Below are 23,053 nucleotides of genomic sequence, written 5' to 3' on the forward strand. Positions count from 1 at the left end.
AAAATGTCCCGGAAAACCTGGAATTCTGGGAAATCTGGGAATTTTTGTAATTTGTCAAGGTAAAGCCCGCGATTCCCGTATAGGCGGAACAGTTTGAAGTTGGAATGCTTTGAATCAGGTGAAAAATGTGGAAGGTAGAACGCACTAAAATCTAGAGAAGAAGTTTAATAAATAGATGCATTTTGGTGTAGAAAACCATATTATTGTGTGAATGTTTTGGAGCAGTCGCACAATAATAATAAAAAGTGAATCTAAATGCTTCCTTTGACTCGTGTTGTAGTCGGGTGACGCTGTATCAAACGAGCGGTTCTTATTGTTCACTTAAGTGAGCCGTTCTAAAAAAAAACGACTCGTTCGCCAAAGTCACATCTCTTGTTTACTTCCGGTTTTCCGGTGGCTAGCCAGCAGAAGCGACTCGTCAACGAGTAAGTAACTTTTATCTCTTTTCAGCTTTTCTCGCGCTGTTAGTGTTTTAAAAGTGCATTTTGTTAAGTGACATAGAAGGTTTAAACTGCTGCAAATGTAAACATGTCCATAATGGAGCAGCAGGCGACAAGGCTAATGCTAATGCTACTTGTTAGCTTCCAGTGCTAGCTTCCACAACGTAAAGATGCTAGTTGACATTTGTTGACATTCACCCGTGTAGTCGCTGCTCGATGCGGGACCGCCATGAACATCCTACCCAAGAAGAGCTGGCACGTCCGGAACAAGGACAATGTGGCCCGTGTGAGGAGGGATGAAGCCCAGGCTGCTGAGGAGGAACGTGAGGCCAAGCGACGAGTAGACAGAGCCGAGCAGGAGGTGACCTTTACGGCTTGCATTCTTCATAGGGAACACACACACACACACACACATATTTAGTGATGGGTTGATGAGGCGTCATGAAGCGTTTCGACACATTGCAAAACAGTATTGATACTGTGTCGATACTGTGTCACTAAATACTGACATCTGCTGGACATTAAAAATCCCTACAGGCAACCTATGGACCGACTCAACTGACACTGATTTTATGACCTAGACCAGGGGTCGGCAACCTTTACCAGTCAAAGTGCCATTTTGACCAGTTTCACAAATTATAGAAAACAATGGGAGCCGCAATTTTTTTTGAAATTTTAAATTAAATAACACTGCATACAAAGTTTTCTTTTTGCTTTGTGCTATGTATAACCAGGGGTCTCAAACACGCTGCCCACGCCTTTATATGGAATTTGAAAGCTGGTACGGCACGCGGGTTTTAAATGAATGGCGCTTGTCAGCGTCATGCGTGCCGTGATGGTACAGCATATAGCACCCACTACATCCAGCGTGCCTGATCAGCCACATGTTGTATGGTGTTTCCACTTGCTCACATAGGTGACAGCAAGGCATACTTGGTCAACAACCACACAGGTTACACTGACGGTGGCGGTATAAAAAAAACTATAACACTCTTACTAATAATGCGCCACACTGTGAACCCACACCAAACAAGAATGACAAACACATTTCGGGAGAACATCTGCACAGTAACACAACATAAACACAACAGGACAAATACCCAGAATCCCATGCAGCCCTAACTCTTCCGGGATACATTATACACCCCCGCTACCAAACCCCGCCCACCTTAACCGACGCACAGAGGGGAGGGGGGGGGGGGGGTTGATGTGTGAGGGAGCAGGGTTGGGGTGGGGGCGGGGTTTGGTGGTAGCAGGGGTGTATAATGTAGCCCGGAAGAGTCAGGGCTGCCTGGGATTCTGGGTATTTGTTCTGTTGTGTTAAGGTGCAGATGTTCTCCCGAAATGTGTTCGTCATTCTTGTTTGGTTTTGGTTCAAAGTGTGGCGCATTATTAGTAAGTGTGTTAAAGTTGTTTTATATGGTGACCGTCAGTGTAACCTGTGTGGCTGTTGACAAAGTATGCCTTGCTGTCACGTACGTGTAAATGCAGAAGATGTATATTGTATAACAAGTGTTGGGCTGGCACGCTGTTAATACAGATTGTAGAGAGCGCCAAATGTTGTACCATCATGGCACGCCCTTATTATAGCTGTAAGAGTGAAAATCGGTGAATATTGATCCCGGGAGTTTTCTGCGAGAGGCACTGAAATCCGGAAGTCTCACGGGACAATTGGGTGTTTCAGCAAGTAAGCTGCTGAGCCGCATCAGAGTGATCAAAGAGCCGCATGCGGCTCCGGAGCCGCGGGTTGCCGACCCCTGACCTAGTCTATACAATAATATAAACCAAGTCATTGTATTTCATTTAGGATTATTTCATATCTTCATTTAAATAAAAATATATTTTTATTTTTTAGATACAGTCAATAAATAATGTGAACATGTATCATAACATGGAAAACTAAGAAAACGTGTTGTGAATGAGGATGCTTGTGGACTGGGAATTTTTTTTTTTTTTTTTTTTTTTACACATTTTTATTTTTTTTAAAAACAGTTTTTCCAACGTATTAAATTTTAGACGATTCCTCGTAGTTATTATTTCTCCGGCTGTAGAAAAGACCCGCTCACAGGGCACAGAGGATGCAGGAGTGCGACATAGTTCGCGTATCGGTCACGTGACCAAAACAGCCATGATCGGTCACGTGACTTTCTAAAAGCGGTACGCGCACCGACACAGGGTTTTGCTCTATGAGCTCAACGCATGCGCCAATGCATCGGTGTTGCCGGACCCATCCATAATATATATATATTTATATATATATATATATATATATATTTTTTTTTTTTTTAAATGGCAATGAAGACAATAATGTTTTTCATGATCATATTTGTACATTTTGTATTTACTTACTCCACATGTTGAATAATTTTACTCCACATATTGACAGACTTTAGGTTTCATTGAAGACAATAATGTTTCATGATCATATTAGTACATTATTTTAGTTTTTTACTCCACTTGTTGAATAATTTTACTCCACATAGTGACAGACTTTAGGTTTTGTTGATGACAATAATGTCGCATGATCATAGTACATTATTTTAGTTCTTTACTCCACATATTGGCAGACTTTAGTTTTTGTTGAAAACAATAATGTTTCATGATCATATTAGTACATTATTTTAGTTCTTTACTCCACATGTTGAATAATTTTACTCCACATATTGACAGACTTTAGGTTTTGTTGAAGACAATAATGTTTCATGATCATATTAGTACATTATTTTTGTGTTTTACTCCACATGTTGAATAATTTTACTCCACATATTGACAGACTTTAGGTTTTGTTGAAGACAATAATGTTTCATGATCATATTAGTACATTATTTTTGTGTTTTACTCCACATGTTGAATAATTTTACTCCACATATTGACAGACTTTAGGTTTTGTTGAAGACAATAATGTTTCATGATCATATTAGTACATTATTTTAGTTCTTTACTCCACATGTTGAATAATTTTACTCCACATATTGACAGACTTTAGGTTTCATTGAAGACAATGTTTCATGATCATATTAGTACATTATTTTTGTTCTTTACTCCACATGTTGAATAATTTTACTCCACATATTGACAGACTTTAGGTTTCATTGAAGACAATAATGTTATTTTTGTGTTTTACTCCACATGTTGAGTAATTTTACTCCACATATTGACAGACTTTAGGTTTTGTTGATGACAATAATGTTGCATGATCATATTAGTACAATATTTTAGTTCTTTACTCCACATATTGACAGACTTTAGGTTTTGTTGAAGACAATAATGTTTCATGATCATATTAGTACATTATTTTAGTTCTTTACTCCACATGTTGAATAATTTTACTCCACATATTGACAGACTTTAGGTTTTGTTGATGACAATAATGTTTCATGATCATATTAGTACAATATTTTAGTTCTTTGCTCCACATATTGACAGACTTTAGGTTTTGTTGAAGACAATAATGTTTCATGATCATATTAGTACATTATTTTTGTGTTTTACTCCACATGTTGAATAATTTTACTCCACATATTGACAGACTTTAGGTTTTGTTGAAGACAATAATGTTTCATGATCATATTAGTACATTATTTTAGTTCTTTACTCCACATGTTGAATAATTTTACTCCACATATTGACAGACTTTAGGTTTCATTGAAGACAATGTTTCATGATCATATTAGTACATTATTTTTGTTCTTTACTCCACATGTTGAATAATTTTACTCCACATATTGACAGACTTTAGGTTTCATTGAAGACAATAATGTTATTTTTGTGTTTTACTCCACATGTTGAGTAATTTTACTCCACATATTGACAGACTTTAGGTTTTGTTGATGACAATAATGTTGCATGATCATATTAGTACAATATTTTAGTTCTTTACTCCACATATTGACAGACTTTAGGTTTTGTTGAAGACAATAATGTTTCATGATCATATTAGTACATTATTTTAGTTCTTTACTCCACATGTTGAATAATTTTACTCCACATATTGACAGACTTTAGGTTTTGTTGATGACAATAATGTTTCATGATCATATTAGTACAATATTTTAGTTCTTTGCTCCACATATTGACAGACTTTAGGTTTTGTTGAAGACAATAATGTTTCATGATCATATTAGTACATTATTTTAGTTCTTTACTCCACATGTTGAATAATTTTACTCCACATAGTGACAGACTTTAGGTTTTGTTGAAGACAATAATGTTTCATGATCATATTAGTACATTATTTTCGTTCTTTACTCCACATGTTGAATAATTTTACTCCACATATTGATAGACTTTAGGTTTCATTGAAGACAATAATGTTATTTTTGTGTTTTACTCCACATGTTGAATAATATTACTCCACATATTGACAGACTTTAGGTTTTGTTGATGACAATAATGTTGCATGATCATATTAGTACAATATTTTAGTTCTTTGCTCCACATATTGACAGACTTTAGGTTTTGTTGAAGACAATAATGTTTCATGATCATATTAGTACATTATTTTAGTTCTTTACTCCACATGTTGAATAATTTTACTCCACATAGTGACAGACTTTAGGTTTTGTTGAAGACAATAATGTTTCATGATCATATTAGTACATTATTTTCGTTCTTTACTCCACATGTTGAATAATTTTACTCCACATATTGACAGACTTTACGTTTCATTGAAGACAATAATGTTATTTTTGTGTTTTACTCCACATATTGAATAATTTTACTCCACATAGTGACAGACTTTAGGTTTTGTTGAAGACAATAATGTTTCATGATAATATAAGTACATTATTTTTGTGTTTTACTCCGCATGTTGGAAAATTTTACTCCACATATTGACAGACTTTAGATTTTGTTAATGACAATAATGTTTCATGATCATATTAGTACATTATTTTCGTTCTTTACTCCACATGTTGAATAATTTTACTCCACATATTGATAGACTTTAGGTTTCATTGAAGACAATAATGTTATTTTTGTGTTTTACTCCACATGTTGAATAATATTACTCCACATATTGACAGACTTTAGGTTTTGTTGATGACAATAATGTTGCATGATCATATTAGTACAATATTTTAGTTCTTTACTCCACATATTGACAGACTTTAGGTTTTGTTGAAGACAATAATGTTTCATGATCATATTCGTACATTATTTTAGTTCTTTACTCCACATGTTGAATAATTTTACTCCACATATTGATAGACTTTAGGTTTCATTGAAGACAATAATGTTATTTTTGTGTTTTACTCCACATGTTGAATAATATTACTCCACATATTGACAGACTTTAGGTTTTGTTGATGACAATAATGTTGCATGATCATATTAGTACAATATTTTAGTTCTTTACTCCACATATTGACAGACTTTAGGTTTTGTTGAAGACAATAATGTTTCATGATCATATTAGTACATTATTTTAGTTCTTTACTCCACATGTTGAATAATTTTACTCCACATAGTGACAGACTTTAGGTTTTGTTGAAGACAATAATGTTTCATGATTATAATAGTACATTATTTTCGTTCTTTACTCCACATGTTGAATAATTTTACTCCACATATTGACAGACTTTAGGTTTCATTGAAGACAATAATGTTATTTTTGTGTTTTACTCCACATGTTGAATAATCTTACTCCACATATTGACAGACTTCAGGTTTTGTTGATGACAATAATGTTTCATGATCATATTAGTACAATATTTTAGTTCTTTACTCCACATATTGACAGACTTTAGGTTTTGTTGAAGACAATAATGTTTCATGATCATATTAGTACATTATTTTCGTTCTTTACTCCACATGTTGAATAATTTTACTCCACATATTGACAGACTTTAGGTTTCATTGAAGACAATGTTTCATGATCATATTAGTACATTATTTTAGTTCTTTACTCCACATATTGACAGACTTTAGGTTTTGTTGAAAACAATGTTTCATGATCATATTAGTACATTATTTTAGTTCTTTACTCCACATGTTGAATAATTTTACTCCACATAGTGACAGACTTTAGGTTTTGTTGAAGACAATAATGTTTCATGATAATATAAGTACATTTATTTTTGTGTTTTACTCCACATGTTGGAAAATTTTACTCCACATATTGACAGACTTTAGATTTTGTTAATGACAATAATGTTTCATGATCATATTAGTACATTATTTTCATTCTTTACTCCACATGTTGAATAATTTTACTCCACATATTGATAGACTTTAGGTTTCATTGAAGACAATAATGTTATTTTTGTGTTTTACTCCACATGTTGAATAATATTACTCCACATATTGACAGACTTTAGGTTTTGTTGATGACAATAATGTTGCATGATCATATTAGTACAATATTTTAGTTCTTTACTCCACATATTGACAGACTTTAGGTTTTGTTGAAGACAATAATGTTTCATGATCATATTAGTACATTATTTTAGTTCTTTACTCCACATGTTGAATAATTTTACTCCACATAGTGACAGACTTTAGGTTTTGTTGAAGACAATAATGTTTCATGATCATATTAGTACATTATTTTAGTTCTTTACTCCACATGTTGAATAATTTTACTCCACATAGTGACAGACTTTAGGTTTCATTGAAGACAATAATGTTATTTTTGTGTTTTACTCCACATGTTGAATAATATTACTCCACATATTGACAGACTTTAGGTTTTGTTGATGACAATAATGTTGCATGATCATATTAGTACAATATTTTAGTTCTTTACTCCACATATTGACAGACTTTAGGTTTTGTTGAAGACAATAATGTTTCATGATCATAGTACATTATTTTGGTTCTTTACTCCACATGTTGAATAATTTTACTCCACATAGTGACAGACTTTAGGTTTTGTTGAAGACAATAATGTTTCATGATCATATTAGTACATTATTTTAGTTCTTTACTCCACATGTTGAATAATTTTACTCCACATATTGACAGACTTTAGGTTTTGTTGAAGACAATAATGTTTCATGATCATATTAGTACATTATTTTCGTTCTTTACTCCACATGTTGAATAATTTTACTCCACATATTGACAGACTTTAGGTTTCATTGAAGACAATAATGTTATTTTTGTGTTTTACTCCACATGTTGAATAATTTTACTCCACATATTGACAGACTTCAGGTTTTGTTGATGACAATAATGTTTCATGATCATATTAGTACAATATTTTAGTTCTTTACTCCACATATTGACAGACTTTAGGTTTTGTTGAAGACAATAATGTTTCATGATCATATTAGTACATTATTTTAGTTCTTTACTCCACATGTTGAATCATTTCACTCCACATAGTGACAGACTTTAGGTTTTGTTGAAGACAATAATGTTTCATGATCATATTAGTACATTATTTTCGTTCTTTACTCCACATGTTGAATAATTACACTCCACATATTGACAGACTTTAGGTTTTGTTGATGACAATAATGTTGCATTATCATATTAGTACATTATTTTAGTTCTTTACTCCACATATTGACAGACTTTAGGTTTTGTTGAAAACAATAATGTTTCATGATCATTTTAGTACATTATTTTAGTTCTTTACTCCACATGTTGAATAATTTTACTCCACATATTGACAGACTTTAGGTTTTGTTGAAGACAATAATGTTTCATGATCATATTAGTACATTATTTTCGTTCTTTACTCCACATGTTGAATAATTTTACTCCACATATTGACAGACTTTAGGTTTCATTGAAGACAATAATGTTATTTTTGTGTTTTACTCCACATGTTGAATAATCTTACTCCACATATTGACAGACTTCAGGTTTTGTTGATGACAATAATGTTTCATGATCATATTAGTACAATATTTTAGTTCTTTACTCCACATATTGACAGACTTTAGGTTTCATTGAAGACAATAATGTTATTTTTGTGTTTTACTCCACATGTTGAATAATTTTACTCCACATATTGACAGACTTCAGGTTTTGTTGATGACAATAATGTTTCATGATCATATTAGTACAATATTTTAGTTCTTTACTCCACATATTGACAGACTTTAGGTTTTGTTGAAGACAATAATGTTTCATGATCATATTAGTACATTATTTTAGTTCTTTACTCCACATGTTGAATAATTTTACTCCACATAGTGACAGACTTTAGGTTTTGTTGAAGACAATAATGTTTCATGATCATAATAGTACATTATTTTCGTTCTTTACTACACATGTTGAATAATTTTACTCCACATATTGACAGACTTTAGGTTTCATTGAAGACAATAATGTTATTTTTGTGTTTTACTCCACATGTTGAATAATCTTACTCCACATATTGACAGACTTCAGGTTTTGTTGATGACAATAATGTTTCATGATCATATTAGTACAATATTTTAGTTCTTTACTCCACATATTGACAGACTTTAGGTTTTGTTGAAGACAATAATGTTTCATGATCATATTAGTACATTATTTTAGTTCTTTACTCCACATGTTGAATCATTTTACTCCACATAGTGACAGACTTTAGGTTTTGTTGAAGACAATAATGTTTCATGATCATATTAGTACATTATTTTCGTTCTTTACTCCACATGTTGAATAATTTTACTCCACATATTGACAGACTTTAGGTTTTGTTGATGACAATAATGTTGCATTATCATATTAGTACATTATTTTAGTTATTTACTTCACATATTGACAGACTTTAGGTTTTGTTGAAAACAATGTTTCATGATCATTTTAGTACATTATTTTTGTTCTTTACTCCACATGTTGAATAATTTTACTCCACATATTGACAGACTTCAGGTTTTGTTGATGACAATAATGTTTCATGATCATATTAGTACAATATTTTAGTTCTTTACTCCACATATTGACAGACTTTAGGTTTTGTTGAAGACATAATGTTTCATGATCATATTAGTACATTATTTTAGTTCTTTACTCTACATGTTGAATCATTTTACTCCACATAGTGACAGACTTTAGGTTTTGTTGGAGACAATAATGTTTCATGATCATATTAGTACATTATTTTCGTTCTTTACTCCACATGTTGAATCATTTTACTCCACATATTGACAGACTTTAGGTTTTGTTGATGACAATAATGTTGCATTATCATATTAGTACATTATTTTAGTTCTTTACTCCACATATTGACAGACTAGGTTTTGTTGAAAACAATAATGTTTCATGATCATTTTAGTACATTATTTTAGTTCTTTACTCCACATGTTGAATAATTTTACCCCACATATTGACAGACTTTAGGTTTTGTTGAAGACAATAATGTTTCATGATCATATTAGTACATTATTTTCGTTCTTTACTCCACATGTTGAATAATTTTACTCCACATATTGACAGACTTTAGGTTTCATTGAAGACAATAATGTTATTTTTGTGTTTTACTCCACATGTTGAATAATCTTACTCCACATATTGACAGACTTCAGGTTTTGTTGATGACAATAATGTTTCATGATCATATTAGTACAATATTTTAGTTCTTTACTCCACATATTGACAGACTTTAGGTTTTGTTGAAGACAATAATGTTTCATGATCATATTAGTACATTATTTTAGTTCTTTACTCCACATGTTGAATCATTTTACTCCACATAGTGACAGACTTTAGGTTTTGTTGAAGACAATAATGTTTCATGATCATATTAGTACATTATTTTCGTTCTTTACTCCACATGTTGAATAATTTTACTCCACATATTGACAGACTTTAGGTTTTGTTGATGACAATAATGTTGCATTATCATATTAGTACATTATTTTAGTTATTTACTTCACATATTGACAGACTTTAGGTTTTGTTGAAAACAATGTTTCATGATCATTTTAGTACATTATTTTTGTTCTTTACTCCACATGTTGAATAATTTTACTCCACATATTGACAGACTTCAGGTTTTGTTGATGACAATAATGTTTCATGATCATATTAGTACAATATTTTAGTTCTTTACTCCACATATTGACAGACTTTAGGTTTTGTTGAAGACAATAATGTTTCATGATCATATTAGTACATTATTTTAGTTCTTTACTCTACATGTTGAATCATTTTACTCCACATAGTGACAGACTTTAGGTTTTGTTGAAGACAATAATGTTTCATGATCATATTAGTACATTATTTTCGTTCTTTACTCCACATGTTGAATCATTTTACTCCACATATTGACAGACTTTAGGTTTTGTTGATGACAATAATGTTGCATTATCATATTAGTACATTATTTTAGTTCTTTACTCCACATATTGACAGACTAGGTTTTGTTGAAAACAATAATGTTTCATGATCATTTTAGTACATTATTTTAGTTCTTTACTCCACATGTTGAATAATTTTACTCCACATATTGACAGACTTTAGGTTTTGTTGAAGACAATAATGTTTCATGATCATATTAGTACATTATTTTCGTTCTCTACTCCACATGTTGAATAATTTTACTCCACATATTGACAGACTTTAGGTTTCATTGAAGACAATAATGTTATTTTTGTGTTTTACTCCACATGTTGAATAATTTTACTCCACATATTGACAGACTTCAGGTTTTGTTGATGACAATAATGTTTCATGATCATATTAGTACAATATTTTAGTTCTTTACTCCACATAGTGACAGACTTTAGGTTTTGTTGGAGACAATAATGTTTCATGATCATATTAGTACATTATTTTCGTTCTTTACTCCACATGTTGAATCATTTTACTCCACATATTGACAGACTTTAGGTTTTGTTGATGACAATAATGTTGCATTATCATATTAGTACATTATTTTAGTTCTTTACTCCACATATTGACAGACTAGGTTTTGTTGAAAACAATAATGTTTCATGATCATTTTAGTACATTATTTTAGTTCTTTACTCCACATGTTGAATAATTTTACCCCACATATTGACAGACTTTAGGTTTTGTTGAAGACAATAATGTTTCATGATCATATTAGTACATTATTTTCGTTCTTTACTCCACATGTTGAATAATTTTACTCCACATATTGACAGACTTTAGGTTTCATTGAAGACAATAATGTTATTTTTGTGTTTTACTCCACATGTTGAATAATCTTACTCCACATATTGACAGACTTCAGGTTTTGTTGATGACAATAATGTTTCATGATCATATTAGTACAATATTTTAGTTCTTTACTCCACATATTGACAGACTTTAGGTTTTGTTGAAGACAATAATGTTTCATGATCATATTAGTACATTATTTTAGTTCTTTACTCCACATGTTGAATCATTTTACTCCACATAGTGACAGACTTTAGGTTTTGTTGAAGACAATAATGTTTCATGATCATATTAGTACATTATTTTCGTTCTTTACTCCACATGTTGAATAATTTTACTCCACATATTGACAGACTTTAGGTTTTGTTGATGACAATAATGTTGCATTATCATATTAGTACATTATTTTAGTTATTTACTTCACATATTGACAGACTTTAGGTTTTGTTGAAAACAATGTTTCATGATCATTTTAGTACATTATTTTTGTTCTTTACTCCACATGTTGAATAATTTTACTCCACATATTGACAGACTTCAGGTTTTGTTGATGACAATAATGTTTCATGATCATATTAGTACAATATTTTAGTTCTTTACTCCACATATTGACAGACTTTAGGTTTTGTTGAAGACAATAATGTTTCATGATCATATTAGTACATTATTTTAGTTCTTTACTCTACATGTTGAATCATTTTACTCCACATAGTGACAGACTTTAGGTTTTGTTGAAGACAATAATGTTTCATGATCATATTAGTACATTATTTTCGTTCTTTACTCCACATGTTGAATCATTTTACTCCACATATTGACAGACTTTAGGTTTTGTTGATGACAATAATGTTGCATTATCATATTAGTACATTATTTTAGTTCTTTACTCCACATATTGACAGACTAGGTTTTGTTGAAAACAATAATGTTTCATGATCATTTTAGTACATTATTTTAGTTCTTTACGCCACATGTTGAATAATTTTACTCCACATATTGACAGACTTTAGGTTTTGTTGAAGACAATAATGTTTCATGATCATATTAGTACATTATTTTCGTTCTTTACTCCACATGTTGAATAATTTTACTCCACATATTGACAGACTTTAGGTTTCATTGAAGACAATAATGTTATTTTTGTGTTTTACTCCACATGTTGAATAATTTTACTCCACATATTGACAGACTTCAGGTTTTGTTGATGACAATAATGTTTCATGATCATATTAGTACAATATTTTAGTTCTTTACTCCACATAGTGACAGACTTTAGGTTTTGTTGGAGACAATAATGTTTCATGATCATATTAGTACATTATTTTCGTTCTTTACTCCACATGTTGAATCATTTTACTCCACATATTGACAGACTTTAGGTTTTGTTGATGACAATAATGTTGCATTATCATATTAGTACATTATTTTAGTTCTTTACTCCACATATTGACAGACTAGGTTTTGTTGAAAACAATAATGTTTCATGATCATTTTAGTACATTATTTTAGTTCTTTACTCCACATGTTGAATAATTTTACCCCACATATTGACAGACTTTAGGTTTTGTTGAAGACAATAATGTTTCATGATCATATTAGTACATTATTTTCGTTCTTTACTCCACATGTTGAATAATTTTACTCCACATATTGACAGACTTTAGGTTTCATTGAAGACAATAATGTTATTTTTGTGTTTTACTCCACATGTTGAATAATCTTACTCCACATATTGACAGACTTCAGGTTTTGTTGATGACAATAATGTTTCATGATCATATTAGTACAATATTTTAGTTCTTTACTCCACATATTGACAGACTTTAGGTTTTGTTGAAGACAATAATGTTTCATGATCATATTAGTACATTATTTTAGTTCTTTACTCCACATGTTGAATCATTTTACTCCACATAGTGACAGACTTTAGGTTTTGTTGAAGACAATAATGTTTCATGATCATATTAGTACATTATTTTAGTTCTTTACTCTACATGTTGAATCATTTTACTCCACATAGTGACAGACTTTAGGTTTTGTTGAAGACAATAATGTTTCATGATCATATTAGTACATTATTTTCGTTCTTTACTCCACATGTTGAATCATTTTACTCCACATATTGACAGACTTTAGGTTTTGTTGATGACAATAATGTTGCATTATCATATTAGTACATTATTTTAGTTCTTTACTCCACATATTGACAGACTAGGTTTTGTTGAAAACAATAATGTTTCATGATCATTTTAGTACATTATTTTAGTTCTTTACTCCACATGTTGAATAATTTTACTCCACATATTGACAGACTTTAGGTTTTGTTGAAGACAATAATGTTTCATGATCATATTAGTACATTATTTTCGTTCTTTACTCCACATGTTGAATAATTTTACTCCACATATTGACAGACTTTAGGTTTCATTGAAGACAATAATGTTATTTTTGTGTTTTACTCCACATGTTGAATAATTTTACTCCACATATTGACAGACTTCAGGTTTTGTTGATGACAATAATGTTTCATGATCATATTAGTACAATATTTTAGTTCTTTACTCCACATATTGACAGACTTTAGGTTTTGTTGAAGACAATAATGTTTCATGATCATATTAGTACATTATTTGAGTTCTTTACTCCACATGTTGAATCATTTTACTCCACATAGTGACAGACTTTAGGTTTTGTTGAAGACAATAATGTTTCATGATCATATTAGTACATTATTTTCGTTCTTTACTCCACATGTTGAATAATTTTACTCCACATATTGACAGACTTTAGGTTTTGTTGATGACAATAATGTTGCATTATCATATTAGTACATTATTTTAGTTCTTTACTTCACATATTGACAGACTTTAGGTTTTGTTGAAAACAATGTTTCATGATCATTTTAGTACATTATTTTTGTTCTTTACTCCACATGTTGAATAATTTTACTCCACATATTGACAGACTTTAGGTTTTGTTGAAGACAATAATGTTTCATGATCATATTAGTACATTATTTTCGTTCTTTACTCCACATGTTGAATAATTTTACTCCACATAGTGACAGACTTTAGGTTTTGTTGATGACAATAATGTTTCATGATCATATTAGTACAATATTTTAGTACTTTACTCCACATATTGACAGACTTTAGGTTTTGTTGAAGACAATAATGTTTCATGATCATATTAGTACATTATTTTAGTTCTTTACTCCACATGTTGAATAATTTTACTCCACATAGTGACAGACTTTAGGTTTTGTTGATGACAATAATGTTTCATGATCATATTAGTACAATATTTTAGTTCTTTACTCCACATATTGATAGACTTTAGGTTTTGTTGAAGACAATAATGTTTCATGATCATATTAGTACATTATTTTAGTTATTTACTCCACATGTTGAATCATTTTACTCCACATAGTGACAGACTTTAGGTTTTGTTGAAGACAATAATGTTTCATGATCATATTAGTACATTATTTTCGTTCTTTACTCCACATGTTGAATAATTTTACTCCACATATTGACAGACTTTAGGTTTTGTTGATGACAATAATGTTGCATTATCATATTAGTACATTATTTTAGTTCTTTACTTCACATATTGACAGACTTTAGGTTTTGTTGAAAACAATGTTTCATGATCATTTTAGTACATTATTTTAGTTCTTTACTCCACATGTTGAATAATTTTACTCCACATATTGACAGACTTTAGGTTTTGTTGAAGACAATAATGTTTCATGATCATATTAGTACATTATTTTCGTTCTTTACTCCACATGTTGAGTAATTTTACTCCACATATTGACAGACTTTAGGTTTTGTTGATGACAATAATGTTTCATGATCATATTAGTACAATATTTTAGTTCTTTACTCCACATATTGACAGACTTTAGGTTTTGTTGAAGACAATAATGTTTCATGATCATATTAGTACATTATTTTAGTTCTTTACTCCACATGTTGAATAATTTTACTCCACATAGTGACAGACCTTAGGTTTTGTTGAAGACAATAATGTTTCATGATCATATTAGTACATTATTTTCGTTCTTTACTCCACATGTTGAATAATTTTACTCCACATATTGACAGACTTTAGGTTTCATTGAAGACAATAATGTTTCATGATCATATTAGTACATTATTTTAGTTCTTTACTCCACATATTGACAGACTTTAGGTTTTGTTGAAAACAATGTTTCATGATCATATTAGTACATTATTTTAGTTCTTTACTCCACATGTTGAATAATTTTACTCCACATAGTGACAGACTTTAGGTTTTGTTGAAGACAATAATGTTTCATGATCATATTAGTACATTATTTTAGTTCTTTACTCCACATATTGACAGACTTTAGGTTTTGTTGAAAACAATGTTTCATGATCATATTAGTACATTATTTTAGTTCTTTACTCCACATGTTGAATAATTTTACTCCACATATTGACAGACTTTAGGTTTTGTTGAAGACAATAATGTTTCATGATCATAGTACATTATTTTAGTTCTTTACTCCACATGTTGAATAATTTTACTCCACATAGTGACAGACTTTAGGTTTTGTTGAAGACAATAATGTTTCATGATCATATTAGTACATTATTTTCGTTCTTTAATCCACATGTTGAATAATTTTACTCCACATATTGACAGACTTTAGGTTTTGTTGAAGACAATAATGTTTCATGATCATATTAGTACATTATTTTCGTTCTTTACTCCACATGTTGAATAATTTTACTCCACATATTGACGGACTTTAGATTTCATTGAAGACAATAATGTTATTTTTGTGTTTTACTCCACATGTTGAATAATTTTACTCCACATATTGACAGACTTCAGGTTTTGTTGATGACAATAATGTTTCATGATCATATTAGTACAATATTTTAGTTCTTTACTCCACATATTGACATACTTTAGGTTTCATTGAAGACAATAATGTTATTTTAGTTCTTTACTCCACATGTTGAATCATTTTACTCCACATAGTGACAGACTTTAGGTTTTGTTGAAGACAATAATGTTTCATGATCATATTAGTACATTATTTTTGTTCTTTACTCCACATGTTGAATAATTTTACTCCACATATTGACATACTTTAGGTTTTGTTGATGACAATAATGTTTAATGATCATATTTGTACATTATTTTAGTGTTTTACTCTACATGTTGAATAATTTTACTCCACATTAGGGTTATCCCGATCCGATATTTGGATCGGATTGGCCGCCGATATTTGCCAAAAAATGCGTATCTGCAAGGCATGGGAAAATGCCGATCCAGATCCAAAATCCGGATCCAAATTCCGGTCCGTGTTTTCCAACGCACCGATTTAAATAATACATTCTACTTTTCTGCTGCTCCCTAATTTCTGTTACGCATTTTCCAGCACACCTTCAACACATGGTCTGTGTCCTAACCGTTAAGACGGCCATGTGAATTAAAAGTTACCGGTAAAAATGTCAGCTGTCTCTGTGCGATATAGAAAATGACTATATGGTGATATCGGAGTATACGTTCTCACGCAGTTGCTTTTTGCGGCTGGCATTACACTACAGGCTCTTCTCACTCTTTCCTGTGTCTCCTTCTCACAGACAGCAAGCGCACCTTCTTACATACGTCACATACTGTCACGACATACGTCACATACATAGAGAGGTAGCAGCATGGGTAAAGTCAGCTGTGATGCTAGTGGTAATACGAGAGAAAGAAGGTGCCAATCTAGTAACAAATGAAGGAAGAATCAATTCCCCCAAAAAGCAGCAGGGGGTCCATCGTCTGGCGGTGGTTTGGCTTCAAGTGGGAATATGTCGAACAGACAACCGTAATTTTTCAAGTGTGGAGCAAAAGCATTGCTACAAAAAGTAGCATTACTGCTAATATGTAGCATCATTTGAAAAGTCACCTGCTAGAGAATGAGGAGTGCTTACTCCGCACGTCAACATCTCCGTTCGGTGCCACACGCCCACGCCATCAAAATGCAGAGGCAAACATTTCCAGATCAACACCGTATGAGCATTTTTTTAAATTTTTTTAGTTGTGATTTCCTTCTCTGCATGAAAGTTTAAAAGTAGCATATATTAATGCAGTATGAAGAAGAATGTTTTAATGTAGACACATAGAATCATCATACTGCTGTGATTATATGCATCAAGTGTTCATTCAAGGCTAAGGCTAAATATCGAGATATATATCGTGTATCGTGACATGGCCTTAAAATATCGCGATATTAAAAAAAGGCCATATCGCCCAGCCCTATGTTCTATATGTTATAGTTATTTGAATGACTCTTACCATAATATGTTACGTTAACATACCAAGCACGTTCTCAGTTTGTTATTTATGCCTCATATAACGTACACTTATTCAGCCTGTTGTTCACTATTCTTTATTTATTTTAAATTGCCTTTCAAATGTCCATTCTTGGTGTTTGGCTTTTATCAAATACATTTCCCCCAAAAATGCATCTTATACTCCAGTGCGACTTATACATGTTTTTTTCCTTCTTTATTATGCATTTTCAGCCGGTGCGACTTATACTCCGGAGCGACTTATGGTCCGAAAAATACAGAATGTGTGTGTGTATATACATATATATGCAAACACTGTTTACATTTTCACACTTTGCACTACTTTCTTACACTTTATTGGGAATTTCATGCATATTCCTTATTTTTGCAACTTAACGAGGTTATTGTTAAGTGTTCAATGTGGTTTTAGATTTTGTTTACATTTACTGGTTGCTTTCCATGCCTGTGTGATCTGCCTCCATGGCTGAAGGGATTGTAATCAGAGGAAGGTTACATTTGAAATGAAAATGTTCATATTTATAGTATTTTTTTCCTGGTCCATAATTTCCATAGGTCATAAAAACTATCAATAATGACCGATATCGACCATATTTAAAAAAAAAAAAAAAAATTTGATATCATTGTGCGGCAGATAAGCCTCCGTAAACACTAAAGGGGGGGCGGGGGTGCGACACAAAGAGGATGCCCTGTGCAGAGAAGAGCACACGGCCGTAACAAAGGCACATCAAAAGATACCGGTATGGCGGTATTGTCTCAATTATATACCACTTTTGTAAAATATAAGATATCGTTTCACCGCCCAGCCCTAGGTATCAATACCATCCATATTTAGATACGACATGCATTGATAGACCGATGAAGAGTGGGCGACATAAGTGGGGGGTCGGCGTAATATCAGTGGACATCCCTAATCCTAGACCAAAGAGGGAAGCGCGAGTGACTAATCATTGGCAGTAGACTGAAGAGTAAAGAGTTTGACATGCAGCCTAGTTAATGCCTGTCTAGAATAGGCAATGCATGAAAGGACCCACACAGAGATGTGAGTGAATGCATGCAGGCTGAGGTAAAAACACATTTCCTCTCCTGTGCACCACAGGCACGCACAGAATATCTGCGGAGGAAAGCAAGAGCAGCTCTCCAGTCAGCAGAAGGAGAAAGCCGGGAAGACAAAGATGAGGGACAAAGTGTGGCTCCGGAGCACCTCAACCTGTTCCCTCTGGAGGACTCCTCCGAGAAGAAGGGCAACGAGGAGTACCTCAAGGAGAAGCAGGAGGAGAAGGTAACAACTCCTTCTTCCTGTCCCGCCAGTGTTGGGATGACGTGACTCCCGCGTGTCCTTCCAGGAGAAACAGGAGCGCGCCATCGGCCTGCTGGTGTCCCTGGGACCTCAGCCTGGGACCGAGGTGACGCCGTGGTACATGAAGACAGGCCAGGAGAAGGAAGAGGAGAAGCAGAAGCAGGAGAAGGGCAAGACCAAGGAGATAAGCGAGGAGGAGAAGGAGAGGAAAGATCGCCGGCTGAAGGACAGCTTGGACCCGCTGAAAGACATGCGCCAAGCAGTCGGCGGGACGCCCATGAAGACTCACAAGAAGAAGGACAGGAGAGACAGAGGAGAGAAGAGGAGCAGTGGGGAAAGGTAAATAACCAAGTCCAGTCCTATACAAATATTTCTCTTGTTAGCCTCATTGTCATTATTGTTGCTAAGAAACGTTAGGGTTAGGACTTCACAAGATGTATCCTCATACCATACAGTATTGTGACATATTCTTACATACCATAAATTACAGACTATAAGATGCTACTTGTTTCCTACGCTACGAGCCCTGTGGCTTATAAACCGGCTAATTTATGGACTTTTCTTCGCCGACGACCATAACGCAGATAGTTTTCATTAAACACGTGCAAATGGCGTGTCGTCGTATGTGCTATGGCGCCATCTTTTGGATGGGTTGGCTCACTGCAGGTACAGCCAGGTGAGTGTGAATTCCTGCTGTTTAAAGCCTTGAACCGGAAGTAGAAGTGCTGTTTCGTCTTCTAATCGTCCATAGCATTTCTACTCATATGGATTCTTCATTCATCACTCCAAGCAATGTGTGTGTGTGTGTGTGTGTGTGTGTGTGTGTGTGTGTGTGTGTGTGTGTGTGTGTGTGTGTGTGTGTGTGTGTGTGTGTGTGTGTGTGTGTGTGTGTGTGTGTGTGTGTGTGTGTGTGTGTGTGTGTGTGTGTGTGTGTGTGTGTGTGTGTGTGTGTGTGTGTGTGTGTGTGTGTGTGTGTGTGTGTGTGTGTGTGTGCGCGCGCGCGCGCGTGTGCGCGCGTGTGCGTGTATATAGATCAACCATCCATCCATTTTCTACCGCTTGTCCCTTTTGGGGTCGCTGGAGCCTATAGATATATTCTATAAGACATTTTCCATCAGACACAATTTATAAAAATGTAATATGATGCTTTATTTAAATTTTTCTATTTTGTTTATTTTTCTTACATATTCATACATCCAGGTTGTTTGAAGTGAAAAATAATTTCTATGCACATATTATAGAGACATGTTTACTTGTATGTTCTGATTGATGTAATTATATATATGAAATAAAGTTAGAAAAAAAAGTGCTGTGGTTGCTCAGCTTGTCACAACATCCTTAGCCAAAGTCTCCCATTCCCCCTCACTGAACCCACGTAACGTGTCCTGTCTCAGCTCCATAGAGCGACTTCGAGCCGAGCGCCTGCAGAGGGAGGCGGAGGAGCGGCGGCGAGCTCAGACTCTCCTGGCTCAGCGTAACGGAAAGGACAAGCAGGCGGCGAAGGAGCTGAGCGAGCGTGAGAGGCCGTACAACAACGCTTACTTCCCCGAGCTGGCTCGGAAGAGACAGAGGCGGGACAGAGACAGCTGGAGGGACGAGATTTTAAAATCCTGAACTCTTCTTACTCGCAAACCAAGGTGGTGCACAATGTACTCATAGTTGGTCAAGTGCATTACAAATCAAATATATTATCATTATTATCATTAATACTGACCAATCCATCACTTTCGTCTTCCTCAGTAAGACACTGATGCAGTTGTCTGCTTCATCAAGTCACAGAAAATGTTTCCGCTCAATCAACCGCAACTCGCCAATACGTGCAGCACTCGTGCAGCCCCAGGCCACACCAGCCATCTTGCTCCTTGACTCCATTTCTGCAGAAGGTAAAGCTCTACTGCACAGGTGTCCGCGAGACGTCACTAGTTTAATGAAAGCAATCTAAGGGAGATTGCCTTTATTGTGGTAGTCTTAACAATTGTCCAGGTGTTATCATGTCGCCAGCTAGTGGACAAGGTGAATCATATCACTCTGATAGGACGCATGCGCAGCATTCACTTATATGGCCCTTTGCAAACGAACTTCCTTAGTCATGGTGCAAAAAATAAAATACAAAATGTCAACACACATTGTCACACATAAAACTCACTGAACTTTATAAAAAAAAACGTCAATGCACCAAAAAAATTAATAAAATCACACCCATTTAAATCCCTTCCAAAGCAAGATGGGAAAAATGCGAGACACTCTCTCCACACTTATCATGTTTGGCACATTTTAGCTGCTTGATATTCCTGATTGATTACAAAACGTTAAGGAGGTCGTCATAGAAGAAAGCAAAGTAGAAGTCGAACTTTCACATACTCTTAATATCCAAATAAATTAATTATTAATGATATATCCGTTATATTAATATAGTATGTATATAAATATATGTGTAGGGTACACACACACACACACACACACACACATATATATATAGTTACTTTACATGCAGTCGGCTTTCGGCCCTTGACCAAATTTATTTTAGCCCAATGAGGCCCCCAAGTTAATGTTTGGACACCCCTGCTCTACAGCATACACGCTGTACACGGACTAGTCTAAAGTACATCAAGTTGACCTTCTTTCGTGACGTTGGCTGAAATGTGAGGAGTGAGATATATTTACATATTTTGTAACCCTTGTGCGCACTGTGATGCCAATACGCTATCTCCACAGTCTCAATTGTTCAAAATAAATGTCATCAACTCATTACCACTCAGTTGTTGTTGCCATTAATCAACATAAAGCATCTTGGAAAGGAAGATTTTAGAGCACTAATTGTCCTCATCCAACGTTGTTTCATCGGCCAACCCCACACATATACGCAATATACGGTGTGTCGTGTTAGCGTAGGATGTCTAAAAACTTTTTTAAATGCAACATTTGTTCATATATCGTGAGCCATTCCACTGAATCAGTGCTTTGCTTGGAACTCAAAATAACGCTGAAAACTATTCACTGGACAATTGTACTGTACCATTATGTTTTGTTTTGACAGTGTTTGCGGAAGTAGTAGTGCATGATGGGAAACTAATCTTGGTTTCGTAGAGTGCCTCTCAGACTACACAGCGAATGCTGTAACTTGTCGTCGTGTTTTTAGCTTTCATATCAGTGATCGTTTTGACAGCAGTTTTTAATTTAGTCATAGTCTTTTGACAAAAATGTATTTTAGTTTTAGCCATACTTTAGTCATCTAAATTGATCTAGTTTTAGTCGACTAAAATTACAGTAAATTTTGTCGACTAAAGTATAAAGGACAAGATGTCTTGATATCACAGTTAACCAGGTTATTAAAATGACTGTACATTGTAAGAAATCAACTCTGCATTACTTAGCATATACAACAATGTTTCAATACACTGAAATGAAAGATACTGAATATGGTGCAACACATTATTTAAGAATCATTCAATAGAGTGTAGTATGCACCAAACGTGCATTCAATAGAGTGTAGTATGCTCCGAACGTGCATTCAGTAGAGTGTAGTATGCTCCGAACGTGCATTCTGCAGAGTAGTATGCTCCAAACGTGCATTCTGTAGAGTGTAGTATGCTCCGAACGTGCATTCAATAGTGTAGTATGCCCCGAACGTGCCTTCAATAGAATGTCGTGTGCCCCGAACGTGCATTTAATAGAGTGTAGTGTGCCCCGAACGTGCATTCAATAGAGTGTAGTATGCCCCAAACGTGCATTCAATAGAGTGCAGTATGCCCCGAACGTGCATTCAAGTGTATCATGCTCCGAACGTGCTTTCAGTAGAGTGTCGTATGCCCCGAACGTGCATTCAATAGAGTATGCCCCGAATGTGCATTCAATAAAGTGTAGTATGCCCCGAAGGTGCATTCAGTTGAGTGTAGTATGCCCAGAATGTG

General features: G+C 33.7%; 1 protein-coding gene across 2 annotated transcripts; it reads left to right on the plus strand.

Annotated features, from left to right (window-relative positions):
* The first annotated feature begins 297 nt into the window (after positions 1–297).
* On the plus strand, positions 298–21,900 carry leng1 (leukocyte receptor cluster (LRC) member 1). Of its 2 annotated transcripts, XM_061957876.2 has the most exons (6): positions 298–425; positions 647–801; positions 18,942–19,124; positions 19,189–19,481; positions 20,537–20,779; positions 20,883–21,900. In XM_061957876.2, the coding sequence occupies exons 2-5, from the start codon at positions 670–672 to the stop codon at positions 20,754–20,756; spliced, it is 828 nt and encodes a 275-aa protein (XP_061813860.1). In that variant the 5' UTR covers positions 298–425; positions 647–669; the 3' UTR covers positions 20,757–20,779; positions 20,883–21,900. The 2 variants fall into 2 exon arrangements, with proteins under 2 accessions (XP_061813860.1, XP_072769172.1); XM_072913071.1 differs by having other exon boundaries at positions 20,537–21,900.
* Positions 21,901–23,053: the final 1,153 nt, after the last annotated feature.

The sequence above is a fragment of the Nerophis lumbriciformis genome, linkage group LG04 (assembly GCF_033978685.3).
Source record: "Nerophis lumbriciformis linkage group LG04, RoL_Nlum_v2.1, whole genome shotgun sequence".
Lineage (NCBI taxonomy): Eukaryota > Metazoa > Chordata > Actinopteri > Syngnathiformes > Syngnathidae > Nerophis > Nerophis lumbriciformis.

Excerpts from the sequence above, each read along its gene's own strand:
- leng1 (XM_072913071.1), top strand. The coding sequence starts at position 670 with ATGAACATCCTACCCAAGAAGAGCTGGCACGTCCGGAACAAGGACAAT. Across the intron at positions 802-18,941 it reads TAGACAGAGCCGAGCAGGAG|GCACGCACAGAATATCTGCG; the intron begins GTGACCTTTACG and ends TGTGCACCACAG. Across the intron at positions 19,482-20,536 it reads AAGAGGAGCAGTGGGGAAAG|CTCCATAGAGCGACTTCGAG; the intron begins GTAAATAACCAA and ends GTCCTGTCTCAG.